General features: G+C 43.5%; 1 protein-coding gene across 1 annotated transcript in view; it reads right to left on the reverse strand.

Annotated features, from left to right (window-relative positions):
- The window catches only part of LOC131260046 (uncharacterized), an 81,832-nt gene that overhangs the window by 57,171 nt on the left and 3,400 nt on the right, over positions 1 to 21,261 (reverse strand). Inside the window, exon 2 of the mRNA XM_058261699.1 lies at positions 18,534 to 19,082. Within this exon, the coding sequence (XP_058117682.1) occupies positions 18,534 to 18,571 (38 nt within the window). The 5' untranslated portion in view covers positions 18,572 to 19,082. The remainder of the gene's footprint in view (positions 1 to 18,533; positions 19,083 to 21,261) is intronic.

Genomic DNA, 21,261 nt, shown 5'->3' on the forward strand with positions numbered 1-21,261 from the left:
GAAGTGAAAAAATGATTTCTCGGGAGCCAGCACAACTAATGTGTAGCGTTTTCATCACGCTTATTTGGCGCACACATGGCAGCAGTTCGGGCTTTTCCCTCATTTGTCAACGCGTTTTTCCGTCGCCATCCTGCGGCAAGCGGTGGGTCTATAAAATCTGTCAGTAGCAATTTACACGATATGTTTCGGTACCCTTTCCTATCTCCGCCCCACACCACTGCCCACATTGATGTACCCCGCAGCAGGCCAGTAGTAGTTCTTCAGGGGGGTTGAAACCCAATTCGCCCCCACATTCATTCTGGGCGAGCTAGTTTATGTGTGTGTGTGTGTTGGCATTTTTCCAGCCAACGGTATGCGATTGATCTTCCTCCCCGGTGCGGTACGCGATGGCGAGGAGACGAAATATTTTTTAACGACCGGGACACCCAAAGGAAGAAATCGTGCCAGGCGAGAGCGTACCGGTGTACAGTGGTTGATATAATTTTCATACAAGTAATAACTATTTGCTCATTTGCACCGATTTTGAAACCTTAATATCACCTGTTGGTTCTATTTACAGTAAAATGAAATTAAACCACGTGTATTAAACTTCTTGAGTGGAAGATTGTGCATGAACATATACACGTAGTATGTAACAAATAAAACTACTCCGTATAACTATACAATCAATATACATCCAATAGATAGACATTGAACTATTTACCGGTAACTGTTGCAAAATGAATATAAAAAAACATGGGCCTTTCTTTTGAACTATTGCTAGCTTTAGATAAATAGAATCAATTATTGCGATCAATCTACGATTTTGCAGACTCCTTGTCGTTCGGGCGATTCGCGCTTTTTTGCATCGTACTACTGCCGCATCTTTTGTTCTGTCACTTCGCTTCCTGAAGGCTTTCTTTATTACTCCATTCGTGGACAAGCGAACAAAATTCACTTATTACACTTACCTGATGTACTAATCAAACACAACAAATCATAAAACAATCAGTACGTTTCTACGCGCTCCACTGTGGAGACTCCGGACGACAAGGTGTTAAGTTAACACCACCACGAGGTTACGTAAAGTAGAGCAACAGACGAGGGTGGGTTTTTCCCGAAAAAATCTTCATAATTTGATTGAAATAATAAAGGATTTTTTTCGCCTTTTTTGTTAGAAAATTCAAGATTATCGGTGAGTACCAAGATAAGTAGAGCACAGATAAGCCTAAGATAGCCAAATCTGCAGAGTATGATAACAAACCCTGCTCGACAACCGCCATACTGTGTCATTTTGTATTTTTTGACGAGAACGACGTCATAACATACCAAGAAAAAGATATTAAGGTGTCTTTAGATATTTTTCGATAAATTCTGGTAACGCTTTTAACTATGCCCTCCAGTATACTTGCTGGTATATTTACGCCAAAAGAAGCAGCAAAAAAAAAAGCGCTGATCTGATCTTCCTCCAAACCGGCTGGCGGACCCGTGCCGAGGGTTCGACGTTGGGTTCCATTCTTCGTGCCTCACCCGCGACGATCCTTCCGCTTGCAACTAATTACAAGCTTGCCAGCCCTTTCCCCAAGCCGCCCCTGGTAATTGGCTCGATGACGGACAAAACAGATTAATTCAACCGAATCAATCCCACGTGTGGGTTCGTAGGAGGTTATGATGCACGTGTGGTTTCTAGCGCTGGTTTTACGGCCTTTTCAAGGAGAAGAGAGCGTCTTATAATTTCTCTTCCAAACAACATGTGAACAACATGTTTGTCATTTTCTCACTCCATGATGGAAATTATCGAAGAGATTTATTAAATTGAATGCGCTGGGTTGTAAATTATGTATTTGCACACTTCAAGCATAACTGCTTGTCGTTTGCTTGGAAATCAACTTGAGAAAATTGAGGTTCCTGCATCAGCTTGGCTGCGGGCGGAAGCACTATCGCAGTTCTCCTATGCCTCCCTATGCAACAGTGCAGTTCTTTTCAGACGAATCAAAGATTGACTCATCTGCAAAGGGATCCACACGCTCGACGAATCGTTACGGTATTCCCGAACAGCTCAATTCCAGTCCCCCACACCCTCCTCGTGGCCCTGTCGATCAGGGCTTATGTACATACGGTTTTAGTTTTCTGTCACGACGGCACGGTCTGAAGAGTAGCGCGGTTTTAAGTGAAGCCACGATGTTTGTTTATGCTGCTAGCTACTGCTTGCTCAGTGCGCGCACGAGCAGCGATAATTAACTCGTGCACCACACAAACCGCACACATATGGAAACGGGAGAGAGACATGCCCGTGCGTGGTGATTTATTACAAACACATTTTTCCAGCGAACTAGCTTCACTGTCCACCACGGCCTCTAGTCTCGGAGGGTAAACACTAAGGAAGAGGACAGGAAACAAGTGTAACGCACCATCATCATCATCATGCAGAAGGGTTTGACCGTCTCCTTGCGATACGGCAGCGATATCTCGTACCGAAGCAGAGGAAGAAAATAAAACCGACAATCCAGGCCAAGGATAAGAAAGAACTGAAGAAACGTCATTGGGTAGTGGGTAGTGGATGGTGGTGTTTCCTTCCAGTTTGTCTTTCCCCGAACGCTGGTAGTGGAAACTAGAGTAACATAATTCCGAACCAATTACCAGATCCAGCATCAGATTTATGTGCCAGAGCTTGGTCTAGAACACCGGCATTTCATAACCTGCCTCCGTCGCGGGAGGAGAATTGTCTTCGTAGTACAAAGTGTTACATCGACGATTTCAACAATGCCAATGGATGGATCTGGTCCATCTCCGTTGCGGCTGCGATCCTCCTCCACCGCTCGCCCCCCCACCGACGTTCATTTTCTCCAGTGTTTGACCTGTTATAATTAAGATTTAATTAAGTGCAATCGCGCTTGTCAGGCCCCGGTGAGGCGGCGGGTGAACAACTTTTGCGTAACGCTTCTCCCTCGCGGCCCGCGTTACGATGGCGGTTCGTTAATCGGACCAAACCCACCGCCAGCCGCCGGACCGTGACGAGACGGTCGATGACGACCGTCGGCCGACAGGCAACCCCACATCTCTACCTATTTACTAAACACATTGGGGTGCGCGTTCATTTCTCTCTTCAGTTTCTTCTGTCAATTTAGTTTTGCGGGCCACCACACTGCGGACGCTTTTAGGTCGAAAGCGGACCGAGGCGCGGCCCGCTGTACCGCTGATACGAGCGCCATCTTGGCTGGATCGTCGCGTACGTGGTGTGACATCACACAGCGACCATCCGGTCAACTCCATCATCACGGCACATTGCCATAAAGAAAATCACGCGGCACGTTAAAGTCATAAACAGTGTCCACAATGAGTGCGGGAACAAAGTAAAAAAGTGAAGAGGCCTCATCGCGGGACACTTATTGCCAAAATCGGATGGACCGGAATGTTGGCTTACATTATGGGGAAGCTTATCCGCAAGAGATGCCTGATTCGAACTATCACTCACATAAAATCAAGATTAACCGAACTAAAAAGCGTTAATTTTAGTAAAACCATTTTTTTTACAATAAACGAGTTTAATTCAAGTTTAAATGATTGAAAAGATAACAAAGCATAAAAAACAGTTTCTTATATTGAAGAGGCATAACATTTTTTTAGAGTTATATGTTGGTCTTATTGCAAGCAAGAAAGCTGATGAAGCATTAATACGGCCTGGCCGTTCAAACTAAATATTGAGGGTACAGTTCGTTGGATATATTATCACATTAAAATCATTGGACCAAAGTACAAGACAATGGACTGGAATGGAATGGTACATCTCAAAATTAAACGAAATTAATTAAATAACCAAACAAAACAAAAGGAAAAGCTTTTAAACGATATAAAAAGTGTTTTAAAAAATCTAATAAAGAAGATGTTAATTTAAATAAGGATTCAAAACAACACTATCCCAATGTTTGCCAATGGACATTGTTTCGTCAAATAATGTGCACTACAGGAACGATAAACAGATTTGCAATGTGAGTTTATCTTCAATTATATTATTTTCCTAGATAACATCAACTGTACAAAAATCGGGGATTCAGTTTGGGCGAACTTACAAAAGAATTTTCAAATTTATGCTGTCGCAAGAATAACCAGTGGAATTTGAATGCGTCTAAAGATGGATAGACAAATCACAAGAAGTAAGGAGTAAATTTTCCTATTATTCAAGAAAAACATGTGAAGAGCTATTTCATCTCTGCTATTCTATTTTCAAACGAGGATGATAAATGTGTCGTTTTGGACAGAATATTTTGAAAACTTCGACGCAAAACACGCCACGAAATATTCGCGATATGTGTAGAAGCACTATGAAGTAAACATACAAATACCCTTCCCAACCCCACACGTAAAATTGGACAGCAACGGACCAATAGATATCATAAAAATCCATGCCGAAAAGATCGTTTAAGTTCGTTTATGACACGAATAGAGAGGCCCCTTGTGGGGACACAACACGCACAAAACAAAATGGGTGAAAATGAGCAACGGCAGGACCATTCGTTCAGAGTGGCTAACGAGGACCGAGGCTAGGAAATATAATTCACAAGCCAAGGGCAGCGCTAGAAGGAAGGCTCGTCCCCCATACGGCGCGTGTCCCTGTTTCAGGATGGTCCGGTGGGAGCAATTTAACCGGGCGACAGCAGGTTTTTGTTATGCGTTACAACGATAACAAGCCAGAGAGGGTCGGTCGATGGTCTGATCTAGAGCGCCCGAGGGACGAAGGGGCGGGGAGATTTGTTCTTTCTTCTTTTTTCTTGGACTAGTTTTTTTTTATGTTTCTCTTCCTTCACTTCCTTTCCGTTTGGGTTCGCAAGAGCTGTAGCATTTTCTAACATTTTCCGTTTTTGTGCTTAATAAAGCCTTTATTAGCAGAGGAGTCTAGTGTCAAGTATAAAAGGATGGAAGGAAAAGATGTGCATTTGTCGCCTTAATCTAGTGAGTGATTTTACGAACAATTCTATGCCGTTTATCGTCGCTAAGAACGAGGATTTAGTGATAGAATAAAATACAGTAGAACGGCTATGTACTCATGTTCACTCATGTCAACCCAAATTAGAATAAAAAGGTGAGTAGATACATTATTCAATGCATTTTTCTGTCACAAGGAGTGTCACCGCCTTTGGGCTCCATTGGTTCAGATTTGCGTTGTGCTATAAAATCCTTCATCCACTTGTCAATATTTTATGGCAAACCGTATCCTGCCGGCATCAAACGAAAATTGGAATGCCCCGATTTTTTCTCTTCCCTCACCCCCTTCGCCATAACATTAACCGGCAAAAGGAGCAACAAACACCAGTAGGTAAATGCCGACACGTCCGATATGACAGATGGGACGACGACGGCGTCGGCTCACGTCAAACAGGGATGCTGTTGGTGTGCAACGAACGCCAAACAACCACACACACCCGCACCGGGTGACAGGAGAAAAGAGAATATAAAAAAACAACAACAACAACAAGATGACTTATTCAGGAGGATGCCGTGAAATGCCGGCAAACAACATACAGCACACGGACGGCTTTGCGAGGCATGCGCCAGATGCGCTTTTCTGTTGTGATTCGGCTACCGAAGTTTTCCCAGCATGCCGGGGCCGAACGAACTGCCTCTGGTTGGTTAATGATGGTGTTGATGGTGGTGGTAGTGGAAGAGGCGTCGTTTGTATGCGCCATTTGACAAGGGAAAACCCAGCGAAGCAGCGTCTTCCCCGACCGTTCCGCCTATATCAATTCTTTCTCTTGCAGCATCATCATCATCATCATCATCAACGTTTCTTCTTGCTCGCTCTTTCGCCCGCACGCACTCGAAGATGATGTTCGAGATTATTTTCGATTGTTGACAAATACAGCATCCCACGCCCGCATTCCCTCGACCAACAAGGCACAGGCGCACACACACACACATAAAAAGGCCAGACCTGCGCCCGCCGCCCCCGGGAGTACGACGGCGAAACGACAAACACCAGACACTTTCTAATTTTCCTCCTCCAACGACACCGAACCTCGTGGCCGGGCCCCCGGGTGTGTGTTGAGAAACCGACCGACACCACTGTGCACACACCACCAACAATTAAAACCACGATCCAAGAAATAAGGCCGTACCCGACCGTTCTGGGGTGGAATTTAGAAATAATGTTTTGGAATGATCGATTTTTCATGCTTATTAAAAAAGCAGGACATTAAAATTGTTTCAGATCAACAAACCAACCAACCAACCAGGGTGGGTTAAATAAACCTCTCCCAACGACACTCGGGATGGATGTTGTGGCTTTCCATTTGCAACCCGAACCGAAATATTCGTTGATGGCTTTTCTCCGTTTGCTCAACGCCAAGGAGCAACGTCCACGTCCCAGTGTGAGACATGGTTTTCCATTTGACCGATTTAGTTTTTTACGATGTGTCGTAATTGAAGAATAAATCGCGTAAACGTTTGAGGGGTGGGCAAACAGGGCGCAGTAAGGATTTTGTCCGTCACATTTCTAACGGAGGAATATATTTTATAGCCTACCCTGCGCGCAATTAGTACACGCTTAGCACCAGCCAACGCCAACTAACAAAATTAAACTATGTCAATAGGTCAACTGCTGATGCTCTAGTGTTGCAAAAATGTTTAAATTTGACGCACGACGGGTGCGGTTTGACGTATCATTCAACTATTTACAGCACATATCGATTGACGAATCTTACTGCGGTCGCTAATTGAAATGGGCATTTTATTTCCCCTGTCCGTTGCTGGATAAAACTATTTAAAAACGTCAAAAATTAATAACCCTACGTCGACTTGCGCGTTAATGTTTGGTTGTCACGCATGGTGAATTGAATTTCCCTCGAGAGAAAATATTTCAAACATAGCTATGCACACCATTACAAAGGACATGTCTTTACGGTTTGTGCAAAGGAAAGGTTTAACAAAAAGCTTCATGGAGATGTTAGAGTTAGTTTCCAACCACCTTTCGGGATGCTTATCAAAAGTGGCAGTGAGCGTGAACGTGATTGCAGCTTTATGCTCCAGAAAAGCCTCATCGTTCGCGGTGGAACCGGGCGACATCATCCACTCATCATCATCGTCACTCGATCACGTCAACCTCGAAGGCCCATCTCCGATCCGTGGTTTATGGGGCCGCCGGGAGCAATTCGCGACGGAATTCGTGTCATTTTGCGCGACACACGTTACCCACGTACGGCCGTTCCGAAGGCACACACAGCAGAAGGAAGGCAGTAGTGGAGGGAGAAAACAACCCCAAACCAGGAGGAGGATCATCACCCGACAGACACGATTGTTGTTTTGGGGTCGAATTCGCCGCCGTTTGTTACGGGGAGGTAGGGCATCGAAACTATGATGACTAAGACCACATTCCTGGAAGGTAGCAAGCGTGCACACATCAGCGGCTTAAAACACACACACACACAGGCTCGCTTACCCGGTACACCTGTATTTTCCCAACCCATGCCAACGACCACGCAGCAAAAGGGTTCGCTTTAAATTCCGAGCGCGGACGCGCGCGTGCGTGCATGTTTGGCAATGCTCTCGGAAAATGAAAACATATCTCGGGGGAACCCGCGAGGAAGGAAACTTTGCAAAGAAAAGGAAATCGACGCAAGGGGAGGGGAAAACAACAAAACATCAAAGTGAAACATTTACAACTGAAACATCTCAACGTGCAATAAAAAAAAAAACACAAAACTCCTATCACTCGTATGTTTCAGTTCGGAGGATCTTATTTTTCCATCGGTCTCAACTCACTCAGTATGGAAAGGAGACATTTGTCACGACCGAACTAAGACTCGATTTGCTAGAAATCTAGCAATCTACCAACAGGTCGCTATTATTGAGCGAAAATCATGACAAAACCTATCCATACAATGGTAGAGCGGGTATAGGCGACCCCAAACAGCTGATTTGAACATTTGAGAAAAATTCTGAACCAAAAAAGGACGGAATCAAATGCAAAAACGACATACTAAAAAGGTGTTGAATAAAAACCACCTATATTTGTTTGCAAAAGCGCATCAACGCAACTGAGTTTATCTCCAACTCATCAGCTTTTGCCTCGTCATCATCTGGTTTAGTCTCCTGATTTTATTTTGGTCGTTATCCAAAAATTTGGTGGATGAATGTAGATATGTAGATATTCCTTACAAAAGGAAAATGATGCAAATTAATAACAACTTAAAAGTTTATAACTGAACAAAATTTGAAATATACACGGGACTGTTACTGAGTGAACTGTTGGGAAATCAGCACAAACTTATATGAAAACTGGAATTACTGGAAAATTTGGAATACTACATAAAAAAATGCAAACTATTGTCTGTTATGCGGATTCGATAGCGGACTATTTACTTGTACCTCCGCATGGAATAGCCTTTTGACAAGGATGCTTGGTCCTTAGTCCTTGTCCTGTTTTTTTGGCTCGTCTTGAACCATGTTTACATACATTTTTTAACAAAAAAAAGGACAAGTTCGATGTGGGTTTTCGTATTTTTCGTACGTAAAAAAGATGTTTAGGAATCCAACTATGAAAATTTAGAATGTTTTCAATGAGTGGAGGGGAAGAAATTAATGTTTTTCGCTTAAGGGGGAGGGCATCCTGCCCCACATTACCTTATACACATTTCCACTATCTAAACAAGATTACTTTGTCCATTTTTATTGCAGTTATGTGTTGTTGTTGATCTTATTTGTCTGGCATTATTTGACAAAATATGTAACAGTTAGTCTTCACGAATTTGATAGTTATTGTTTGCATTTTAGATGCTAAATCGAATGTTTCTTTCCTTAGCAAACACTCAAAGGGAATCTCTACTTGGATGCTTTTTTTTGTGTGTAGGAAATTAGGAAACAATGTACAGAAATGCCCCAGCAGCAGGGCTGGCGGCCACCAGCGTGCCATGTTTCTGTCCATTCCCATTCCCCGCGATACAAGCGAAATCACCTCGGGCGGAATGTTTTCCGGCGAGCGCAAATGCGAACAAAGCCCCACGGAGGGCAATAAAAATACCAAACTGAAACCGATCGTAGCCACGGTAGGCCGAAGTGATAGAGTAGCACTGCGCACTGCATCGCGAACCCCATCGCCGATTGCAGTAAATCCTCCACCACCGGATTCCTTGCCGGCGGTATCGGGCCAAGGAAGATGACAAGATGGAGGAGGAGGGCGTGTGTAAGCGACGACAAAAGCCGTCTTGGTCTGGCAAATTCTTTGGCCCGGCTTCCAGCCCGGAGCGAATTTCGCCCGAGGCTCTTCTTCTCGCGCGAAAGTGTGTTCACTGATCGGTGATCTTTGCAAATTTTTTTTTCTGTGTCCACATACACATACACAGAAGAAGGCGTCTCTACTCTTCGTGGTTCCGGAACGTCAGTCTGGGCTGACGGAGACTGCTGCTGCTAGCACTAGCTGATGATATGATAAATGCGTGGTCACACTGTCTTGTTGCACCTTGGGAGGCACACACATACACACACAAACAGACGCGCGTACATACTAGAAGACGGCACGCAAGAGTTGGCACAAGAGTCCCCCCCGACAAACGTCAGATTGGAGCTGTCAAGAGTCGCGGCCCCGAAGACTCCGTCGTCGGCAGCGAAACGACACACACCGACAGATGACACGCGTCCGCACGGAACGGCAAACGGTTGAAGGAGGCAAATAAAAAAGCGTAAAGAGCAGAATCGTAAAGAAAAAAGCAAAACACAAACACAACTTGCGATCTTGTGTCTTGGGGGCCCCCAAGAGCCTCTTGCTCAAGTGTTGTCCTTTTTTTACTTCTTTCTTATGATTCGAGATTCCATCCCTTTTTTCATCTCTCCGCGGTTCTTCATCCCCCTCCTCGACCACCCCATCTTGTACTGGTAGAAGAGGTGTGCATCATGCATGCAGCACAAGCCGCAACAAACGACGAAGATGATGACGCCATCGGAGGGGGGCGACTGCGAAATTGCCCTAATCCACGACAACACACCACGACGCGATCGGAGAGGATCGACCGTAGCAGTATCAGTCGTTCCCTTTTCCACCACCAGGCATTGAACGCAGTAGTGCCCTTTCTCTCTCTCTCTCTTTCACTCTCCCTCGGTATGGGGTGGTTGGTTTTTTTTTTTTGGTTGTGTTTCTTGCCTTCCCGTCAACCTCAATCCTGATGATCATCGATGAAACGGTTCGTGTCTTATTTGCGACACCGCGCATGTTTGCCGAGATATCTTTGCTCAGCGCGCGCTGGCACATGACCTAATCCAAAAGACGGTATGTTTCCATCCATCCATTCGTCATCCCTGCGCACAACGGGGTGGATGGGGTTGGGTTGGGGAGGGGGTGGGGCAGTGAAGCTGGACTGGCTAAAAACCCGTGGGGGCGACATGATACTGGTGCGCGGTGGTACCGTTTTTTCCACGGTTTCTTCGTTTCGATAATAGCTTTCTTTCGAACGCGAACTTGAAACGATTGGGGACAAATGGCGAACAACGTTTGTTGTTTTTTTTTTTGTAAAATGTTATTCATTCCTTTCGTCGAGGAACTTGACACGTTTCCTGCGAAAAACCTCTGGGAGTCATTTCGTTCACAAGCGTTCGGCGGTGCGATGGCGGTGCACACTATCGCATGCCGTATTGCATAGAATCGATATTTTGTCTTCCACAAGCTTCCATTGATGAGCAGAAGAGATGAACGGTTGACGAAAAATACGTCCTTTGATGCGATGTTTGTTCAAGTGTCTTAGAGGAAAACGGTTTTGCGACCAATAAAGTGTCTATTCAACATACTTCAAAGAAAACGGGGCGATAATACCAAATAACATATAGATTCTCAATTTTTTATTGGATTATCTTCTGTAAGATCTAATCGCCAAATAAAAAATTGTTTTATTTCTAACTTTTCAGACGAATTTTCTAGTGTTTAGCTTTATGAATCTTTTGGCGAGATTCATTCATATGAATCTTTTGGCGAGATTCATTCATATGAATCTTTCACCTAAGATTCATTCAGATGGATTCATGAATCTTTAGGGATTCGAATCTTCAAACGTTCATGAATCTTTCGAAACCTTAATGAATCTTTCATGGATCTGTCACGAATCTCCATGATTCTTTCATTGACGTAGATCATGCCACCATAAAAAAGGGGAAACCACCTCTACCCAGTTTTGGCTCATCTCTTTTCATCTGTTGACGTAACTTTGGGATTCATGAATCTCTCATCTCAAGATTCATGAACCTCAAAACGCAAAGAATCATTCCGATTCATGAATCTGAATCTGAATTACACAACTCTCTATCAAATGTGAATTTTCTAAACCCCGCGCGGGATCTGTCATACCCACCCGGATTCACTGGTGCCGTCTTTAGCGACGAAAATTCACGATTTTTATACAAAAAATGGACGGGAGCTTCATACCTTAAAAATGTCACACAAGTACATTATTTTGGAAAGAAGAGAAGCTCACTCCTTCCATTTTACGGTTTTTTTTAAAAGAATTCTGTTCTAGTAGTTTTTTATGGATCATTGATAGACCATTATTTAATACTATTACCCCTCAAATTTCGTTCCTACTTGGTGCTGAATGACGCGCTGGTAAGTATTATACAGCAAATGAATATAACCACCACCCGGCTAACTGTGTGTAATCGAGTAGCGTACCGTACCTCAACTTTACCTTTAAACTTTTAGCAAACGCTTGCTAATTCCATTCGGCAATAAATTGCACGGGGGGAACTCAAGTACGTCAGCGGTCCCCACCGGGGTCTGAAGATCTCGCGAACGGCAACGCGTTAAAACCCACCGATGCGTGCGGGCGAATGATGCATGGTTAGCTGGTTCGTTGACTGGCCAGCCAGCCAGCCTCCTGTGGTCGGCTTGGAGATGTCGATGCATATGCAAAATACCCGGAATTAAATGGTCCAGCAACGGCGCGTAACGCTCCGTCAACTATCAACCAACCATCTGTCATCATGGAACGGTGCCAGCTGTCACTCGCATGCGGAGCGTCTAATGATTCGGCTGGTGGAATCTCTAAAGGGATTTTCACCCCGTCCATCGATCAATTATTAGCAGATTTGAATAGCTCAGTTTTGGACCTTAGCAGAGTTCAAATTGAGATTTCCTCGTGAAAGGCAACATGGGAAGAACATTTGTTAACACGATCATCAATATATGACATCGAATTAAGACTTGACAAGATGTCTATTGCCATGTCATGATGTGTTCTTTTCCACGAAAAATCCATCGGAAGTGATTGCTTCCGTTTTTCATGATTTAATCAATATGTAACATACATACATTTTCTTCTTCGTTTCAGAACGGAACTTTCTTTTCCCTCTCTTTCTCTCCCTCCGTTCAAAAGCCTCGCAATATCGATCTCCCGAGGTCGATTCCCCCAACCTGGCACAAGGGAACGGAATATTTAAACCCAAATGTGGCGGAAAAAGTAAAAATAAAAACAACAACAGCACACCCCCATGCTCGTTCTCGGTTCATCAACCATCCGGGGTTCCACAGAAGGGCCGTTTTTTTTGCTGGTGGTGGCGCCGAACCGACGATATGTATACCTCTGTGCTAACTGATGCCAGGCAGCGCCAATATGCTGGGTGTGGTTGATAATGGTCTCTGCCGAAGCGCCATATTGATACACCTCTAACGACCCTTCCTCTCTTTCTTTTCCGCCACCTTCCGGTCGACGTTTCCGGCCGTTGTCTACGCGGACCGTGGTGGTGTGGTGGTTTTCCGCCTACCCGGCCACGCTCCGGTAGCTAGCTGCCGCTGTAATACCCGGCAGCCCACTATCGGCACCATTTGTCACCGGCAATGGAATGGCAGGACACATTTTCCACCGATGGTGTACGTGCAGCAGGTGGAGGGATAAAGTTTTCCACAAAACAAGTTGGGCGGAGTGTGAAGGGGGTTGACCCAATATCGAAATCTCTTGGCGATCGCTTACACCAGGTAAGCGCAATGCTGGGCGATTTCTTGAACGTCAATCTCGTCCCTGATGAAAACAATCTTAAGCAGATCAAAAAGTCTAAACGTTTGCATAAAACAATGAAATTTGTATCAAACATATAGATATTTGATCAAGTTTAAAACGAATGATCGTTTAAAAGTAAGCAGAACGAAAAGCATTACAGAACAAGGAACGAAAGACATGGGTAAAAGATTTTGTATCCTGTGGCGCATTTATTCCTTATTCTAGCCATAACATACATCCATATTTCTGTGACTTATTCAGAAGTAAAAGGGTCGAAAATAGGTTTGATATAAAGTTTGCATTAAAAACTAGACAAATTTTCATCGGTGATAAGACAAAAGTTAACCAAGCTAATTGAATGAAGTAAATTTTATTGTAAAGTTACATCTGTTTAGTACTTTTGAAAAATATTCCGACGGCCAGTAAGCCGGCCTTACTGTCTTTGGCCGAAACTTTAGCCATAGCCGACAAAACCAGTCGTGTAAGGATGTTATTCAGTTATTGTGGGGCATTTACGACCAAATGATACTCCGTTTGGACTTTAAAATGTTGGATTAGGTTCTATCTTTAAGTATTGTAAATGTTTTTCCGGATTGGTTGTAGTTGCGAGGCAAAAGGAGGGTTAGCAGTGCGAGGTATTTCAATTATATTTGATCCGTTCAACTACTCCGTTGCTCTTTGCGCATGATTTACTGTGACCAGGTATGTCCAAACCACTGAATTGTACTCTTTATGATGTTTTCTGATAAAGTGGCTTTATTCCGGAAGGCACTGCACACTATACACATCTCCATACGCTTAAAGGCTTGACAGGAAGTACAGCAACTTTGTACAAATCCTTCTCACTGGTTTTCAATCACGATATGGCGTTCAATGGGAGTGAAGAGACCCCAAAACATTTTAAATATATTGTAACACGCTTCAAAAGTAACATAAAGTAACAGAGTTTTTTACCACTTATCGCAGTCTGGCTTTAAATAATCTTTGGTCACGTGGTCCGCGATAAAGCTGGATGTTTTAACACACAATCAAACGTAGGTGGTTCATTGTTTTGGCCATGGCGGATTCAATTTAAATTATACAGTTGCCAAACTTGTTCTAAATTTAAAAGAAATGCTCGTTCAAATTTGTCTATTTCTTCATGCAAACGTTAATGTAAATACAATTCATTAATTCGAATCCAAAAATTTCTAAAATATCTTCCAAATATGCCAAAATGGAATACGCATAAAACATTTGATTGTTGGCATTGAAGTTCAAGAAGGAATTTTGCGAACGATTAAAATGACGCAGTGACGAAGGTATTTTGCCATTTTTGTCTGACCAACGGCGATCTATTCCTCCACCATTTCGACTAAACCGATCAATCCTCCGGTGGCTGAACGGTGGATGGATGAGTCAACATAGGAACTGAACCCGCCAATGCGAGGTCGAAAGACAAACCTCCCCTTCCCCCGTCGTGGCATTGCCGGGTGTTCTCATTGGCACACCAACGACTCCATCGAGAGGCAGGCGAACCGAACGGGAGGCAAGAACATTCTAAAGTAGCCTGAGCAAATGACGGGCGTTAGGAGGGTGCTTGGGGAGACGGTAGCGGCCATTACCACCGACGTGAGTTTTCTTTTCCAGTTTTTACCGTCCTGTGCCAGCGTCGTCTCGCGATTCCACACAAGATGGCCGCGTTCGGCGGAAGGGTAGCTGTAAAAGCAAAACAATAACACCCATATGTGTGTGATTGCGGCGCACAATCCCGAGGAGCTCTGGCTGGGCTCGAGACATTGGGCGCGATCGTCGGCGTTGTCGGGCAGTAAAGAAGGCTAAACACAACATTTTGCTCCCGTCTTGTCTGCGCGCGCGCCCGTTTCTTTGATATGCATGTGTGCCCCCCTTATTGGAGTGTACACACAATTGTATATATTGCACACGAGTTTGTTGGCTGTTAGGTGTGGGTGGGGATTGGGGAGATGCAGTGAAACCAAACTATTTTTGTTGCAATATAAACATTCATCGCGACCGACCGACGACGACGATTAGAGGGTTCAGTTCAATTTACAAAAGTCCCACATTTTTCATTTTCATATTTTCTCTTCATTCTGTACTAATTAATAATTGATTCCTTGAGTTTTTAAGTAGTTTTGCCACTTCTTGTGAACTAGGAAAAGTTTTCATTTAAAATTGCGTAAGCAGCTATAGCTCGATTCGAACGCACAATGCAGTTCGGTGCCGGGTGATCAAGCCGAAACGTGGAAACATTAAAAAACCACACGCCGTGACATTTTTAATAAATTCGCTCCCTCACATTTTCCACATCCCTAACGGGTCACAAACAAGCGCACACATCAAAGGTAATCCTGTTGATGCCTGGAGGACGCCTGCCTGCCTGCCTGGCAGCGATTAACATCAAGCGGCTGCGACCAGTGGTTTGTTAAGCGATCGGGAAAAAAAAGAAAACTACGAGAACCTATTGCTAATTAATTTTCAATGTAGCAAAAACAACCGCAACAACTGCGCCTCGCGAGGCACAAGGCACCCCCAAGCGCCCAAGGGACAATCGATTAACACATGCGCGGTGAGCTTTGACACCGCCCGCATCCCCCAACACTCCCCCAACCCAACCCAACCAACCAACGACCCTTTTCCGCAGCAATCCGTTCCGTCGCGCAATCTGTCTGTTTAACGTTCACTCACGTTTTGCGTTAACGCTCTCTCGCGGCCAGCGAATCTCGTGTGCTGGCACACATAGAGGCGTACACATGCAAACACACACACACACGGCACGAGGGTGGTGATGTGTTTGCTGGAAATTGTGCTGTCAGCAGAGTCGCCTGAGCTCGGACACATAATCCGTCGCGGCACGGTCAGATTTGTCGTGAAATGGGGGGCCCTCCTGATGATGGGAAGTGTGGAGAGAGGCGGTCCCGGTCGGTTCCCCTAGCCCACATGTCCACACTCCAACCGATACCGGGGTGGCGTCGTGAACCATAAAACTAGCCAATGTGGAGGAGGGCACCACCACCTTCCCTCCCGGGGGGCTCCTGGCGGGCTCCGAGCCAATGAGATCATGCATCGTGGAGCCTTCCGAACCTTTCCCTGCGTGCAATAAAGGTGGGACCCATCGGGTTTGTGGAGGACAGTAGCATATGTGGAGGCGCTGCAGAATAGCTGAATGAATGAAAATATGGCGCCGGTGAAAACCGAGATCTGTCCCTGCATTTTTCACCTTTGTTCGACATCGCCTCGCGTAGTAGCAATTGGAGGGCCTCTGATGGCACAGCACTGCACGAGATGACTCAAGCAGGAAACGGTGAAGGCTGTGCCGCGGCCCAGTGTGGCGACCAGCATTCTCACACTATCACTTTTCCGCGATAGGACACCGTTGTTCGGAAAGATTCGTCCGGCATGGGGGGCAGCATCGAATTTACAATGTGTTTAGTAGAAAGCAGCTGAAAGTACTGCTTGAACATCAACCGTTGATTAAAATATTAAAATTATTCATCATCATAAAATATTCAAATTGAATAAATAGTGAACGGCTGATGGAAGGAAAGTATAAAAGTACGACAACCGTTATATTAGAAATCTTCCAACAGAAAGCATTCGGAATTACTTTCCTATAATAAACACAACACGTGAAATTTTATCACGTACCAGTGCTTTGGCTAATAGCTTTGTTTTATTTTTATATTTTACTTCTATAACCTGCATACGTCACCAGTCACATCCATGATATTGCATTTTACATTAGCCTGCATCTAACTGTTTACCGAGAGTGGTTTTCACTTCCCCCAAGGCGGCGTGTTATGCACGTCATCCTGGGCTCGTGCTTATTGCGAATAGTGCAGAGACACCGTAAACGAGACCCGTGTGTTTGCTCATTGTAGTGCCGGTCGGTCTGTTTGTCCACTGTTTCTCGTCTCATAGCAAGGCGAGCACGTTTCCTTCCATTTCTTGGACGGTGTGGCGATGGTGGGGTGTTCTTCTCTACAAAAGATCCCCGCTTAGAATGCGTCATTTATTGTACTCTTTTGAAACTGTGGCATGTAAATTGAAGAAGGCTTTTTTGTGTGGCAAACTCCACATTTTAAAAAATATCTCAACACTGTCAAATGATGATCTCAGACAACGAGCATCAGCTCTCCATAGGATCCGATCAATATTGATTTGTTTCATTCCGTACATTGTATCATCTCTTCCACACTGGCTTACAATTGACCATTTTCGCCAAATCCAGCTCTTTCCTACTCGTAAGATGAAAAGAGAAAACTTTACATCGGTTTCGTTTCGTCTCTATTGACATAAATAATTTTACTTCCGCGACTCACTTCCTGAAAGATGATGAATGCAAAAAGTGACTCATTTCGCATGATTTAAGTCCAAAATAATCATAGTTTCAAAACGCTAACGGTTTCAATACTTCTTGGTTTCGAAGAGAAAATTCTTCCGGAAGTACGCAAGCTCGTATCTGTTGTTCCAAGGATGTTATTCAATGGCGAATAAGTAGCAAAAGTTTTTTCTCAGACGGTAGCATATCTAATCGTCTAGACGTCGCTCGACTCTCGAGTAGGGTCAGGCAAGAAGTCTCTTGCAGATATTATTTCAAGTGAATTTCCGGTAGCACTAGCGGAAAGTACTTCAGTAGTGTCGTTAACAGCGATGCTCCAAATGTCACATGATTCCCGTTTACTTATCTCATTCGACAGCAAACAACTGTAGACCTAATCCATGACACTAGGAGACAAATAATTATTTTAATTTAAGATTTTGTGGAGAGCAAAGATGTGGGTTTTTTCTGGAATTGAAATTCCACATTTTGATGGTAATTTTTCCCCAATTGATGTTGGTTTTGTATTTGTATTTGCAAACACGGTATGCATGCCGACAAAGACCAGTAGGTACCCATACTTGAACGATAAGGGCAATACGTACTCCCTGTGTGGCATTGTGCAAGGGTGCTGTTTCCTGCCAAGTTAACATTTTATTGCTCTTCAGGCAGGGCAAAATCGATACTTCAATAACTCCATTTTCTTAATCACTTGTGAAACGGGTATTGATTCTCAAGCGATCTTTATCGGCTCTGCATGAATGACGTGAATGAAAATCGGCCACAAGTTATCAGATTAGCAAACACTTTCCAGGAATCGGTTGATGACATTGTCTAAAAATAACTTATCGCTTACACGCGGTGATGTAAGACGCTCGCGCCTTCGCGTGAATGGACATTGTGATAATGGATAATTGCACGACGGTACCCGATGGTGATTGCGCCAGTTGGACAAGAATAACATTTAATGGTACATAAAAACTTGAATTTAACGAGGTTATCTGATTGTCAATAAGATTTGTTCCCATTGGAATAAAAAGTGCAATATATTGATACGGTGCCACTAATCTGATCAACGGCAATTGCATTCTAACATTTCTACTAGCTCTATAGACGAATAGAGAAAAAAACAGTGCATACACGTGCGGTAGAAGGTACAGGGGGAATGGAAAAAGGTGGAAGGGAAAATCGTTTGTTGTAATACTAAAGGAATACATGTGTGTAGGGGGGAAGGTTTTAACATGATTTCGAGTTGATTGATTTACCTTTCAAGCGGTCCGGTAGACGACAGATTGTTATCCATGAAGCCGGGAAACCGGGACGCTCGCAAAACCGCACGGATCCAGATTCACGTCGACGCAAGTCGTGCGTGAAGGATGCGTGCGTGGATTACGGCGTACTTGACACTGCTGCACTCCTCCTCCTTCTCCGGTTTTTCCGGTGCACCGGAGCCGAGTGACGTCCGGAGCCGGAAAACACAATCCTGGCGAGCGCTTAGTTTTTGCCAGCTTTCCGTACGTTGCTGGAAGCCGGGGAAGATATGAGTAGCGAGGAAGTTCAGCTGCTCTGGGAAGATGTTGCAATTGAAGGGTGTTCGCTGGAATTACATCCGGGCAGCGGGGGGATGTGACCTCTGGCTCTACACAAAATCAATTTCAAGCTCGGTCGTACCGGGCTTCCCGGGACTGCAATCTTGTTCTTCAGCAGACTTTTCAACACTTGTTTTCTATATTTGCGTTTAGCACAGACACTTTTTTAACTGTTCACTATTGGTTCGCACGCATTTGCACGCCGGACTTTTTCCAAAAAGCAATCTAGATTGAGAAAACAAAACGGAGAGAGGTTTTGCTAAATTTTAAACAGCTTCCAACGGAGAAGGCGAATGAAATCACTTGAGACTGTGCAAGAAACATGGCCAACTGCGTCCGCAGACGTCATTTGACAATCGATCATTTGCCGAACACATGCACAACACAGACGTGAGAAAGCGTACAACGGCACAACTACATCCACACAATGCCAAACAAACACACAATGGTAAGATCCATGCGAAGATCGACGGTTTGTTTGATTTCACTCCGCGCAATCATTGCGATCATCATCGACGCGTCGTCATCATTTTTCCTAATTTTTATATGAATTTTTTCACACTTTCAAGCCTCACTTTTCCTCCACCTGAAGGGTGGCAATGTAGTACAACGCTGCCTTCGGGGGAGAGGTTACTATTTGTTTTACTATTTTACCAACACACGGCGCGATCGAAAGAGCTACCGTACATCATCATCATCATCATCGTCGCCGCATATCACTTTCCATTGCATTTTTTTTTCTTCCACCGAAGGAACATCGAAAGCCGACATCGAGAGTTAACGAAAGAAAAAGCAAACCCATAGATGGTGTACACACACTTTGCACGCACTTTGCACCACCCCCGCCGTTGGGCTCATATGCTTCCTTCCATCCGGTACGTATCAAGATGGTAACAGTATAAGCATACAGCTTTTACATACGTGCATTGCTTTTCAAGACTTTCCCAATGGACATAAACAATCGGCACACTGTACGTTGTAAATTTTGAATCGATAAAGGAAGGTTTTATCGTTAAACCTTCCGCCCGAAAAGAGGAAAGCGATTTGTCCAAATGAACCCAAATAACGAACCTTTCAAAATTTGGATAAACATTTAAAATAGATGGTACAATATCGAAATCGTTGCTTTCTAACCTTGGATACTTACAGTGGGCCAATCGGTAAGTGGGACGGTCAAAAAAAGATCACTTGTCTGGCTTTGCGATTAATTTTAGGGTACTTAGAAATGACAACAATGAATTTCGCTTATCACATCTTTTCTGTCTACCTTTCTACGAAGCATGTGCAAAAAGAGAGAGTAAAAATCGGTCACAAATAAGCGCAATGATCAAAAAAGTGTAAAAAGTCATAATTTTGCCAGCCAAACGTAAAGTTGGACACTTGCTATTCAGGTTTAATACGTGGTTTGTTGAACTATTTTCAGAAGTTTTTGATGTTTAATGTTATTTCTGTTATATTCTATGACTGTTTGTTGATGCTTGACAACAGTTTTTTTCAACTTTGTTGCACATTTCTGCTCAAATTTAATCTTTATGTTCGTTTTAGCACCAATTTATACTATAAAATGTTTGTAACATAGTATACTGTACAATTTTGCTCAAATCGGCTATTGGATTTCAAGCTGGAGATTCAGAAAGATTCTTTTGAACTTTGAGGCTGATTTAGAGAAGCAACTTTTGTGTTATTCGTAGCTTATAGTGAGTATAGTTAACCTGGCGGAACTCTTAATCTTGGAATAGTCAAACTATATCAACAATATCCGTCATAATTTTCTTCATCATATGAAAATTGTAATGTGTATCGATCGTACTTTAATTAAAAACAAGTTTTTCAGTTAATTCTGATCACATGAACACCTACAACATTATCAAATGACCCCCAAGGAATAGAAGTTAAAACAACCATTTTTTAAAACGCGTTAGCTCCGTTTTGCGTTAGAAAACTGTCCACCTTTCTAACCAAAACTGTTTATGTTTGCTTCATATGTAAGTCATACTTACTCTGACGACAATTACCACATTAAATTAACGCATTTGAACGAGATATGCAGAGTACCTTTCAACATAATCTAAAATCATCGTCAATATAAAGTTTAGAAAAGTAAAGGTGTTGTTTGCGGGTTCTGCGGGTATGTTCTGGAAATAGTTTCGAACCTTCTGAATCCTTTCATTGTTTTATTAAATTCTTAGACATCTATAATAGAGGAAAAGACTTCAATTCAGTTGGTTTTTAAATCAATCTCACATCATCGTCCTTTAAGTTTATTGTAAGATGACCTATTTCAAGTTATATTTTTGACAATATGGGCTTTTTTTATCGATTGTTGGTGTATCGCAAAACAGTAACTTTGGTTAAATTGATAAAACCAGATAATTTTTGGCATTTTTAATCGATTAATATGATA

The sequence above is a fragment of the Anopheles coustani genome, chromosome 3 (genome assembly GCF_943734705.1).
Source record: "Anopheles coustani chromosome 3, idAnoCousDA_361_x.2, whole genome shotgun sequence".
NCBI classification, from domain to species: Eukaryota; Metazoa; Arthropoda; class Insecta; order Diptera; family Culicidae; genus Anopheles; species Anopheles coustani.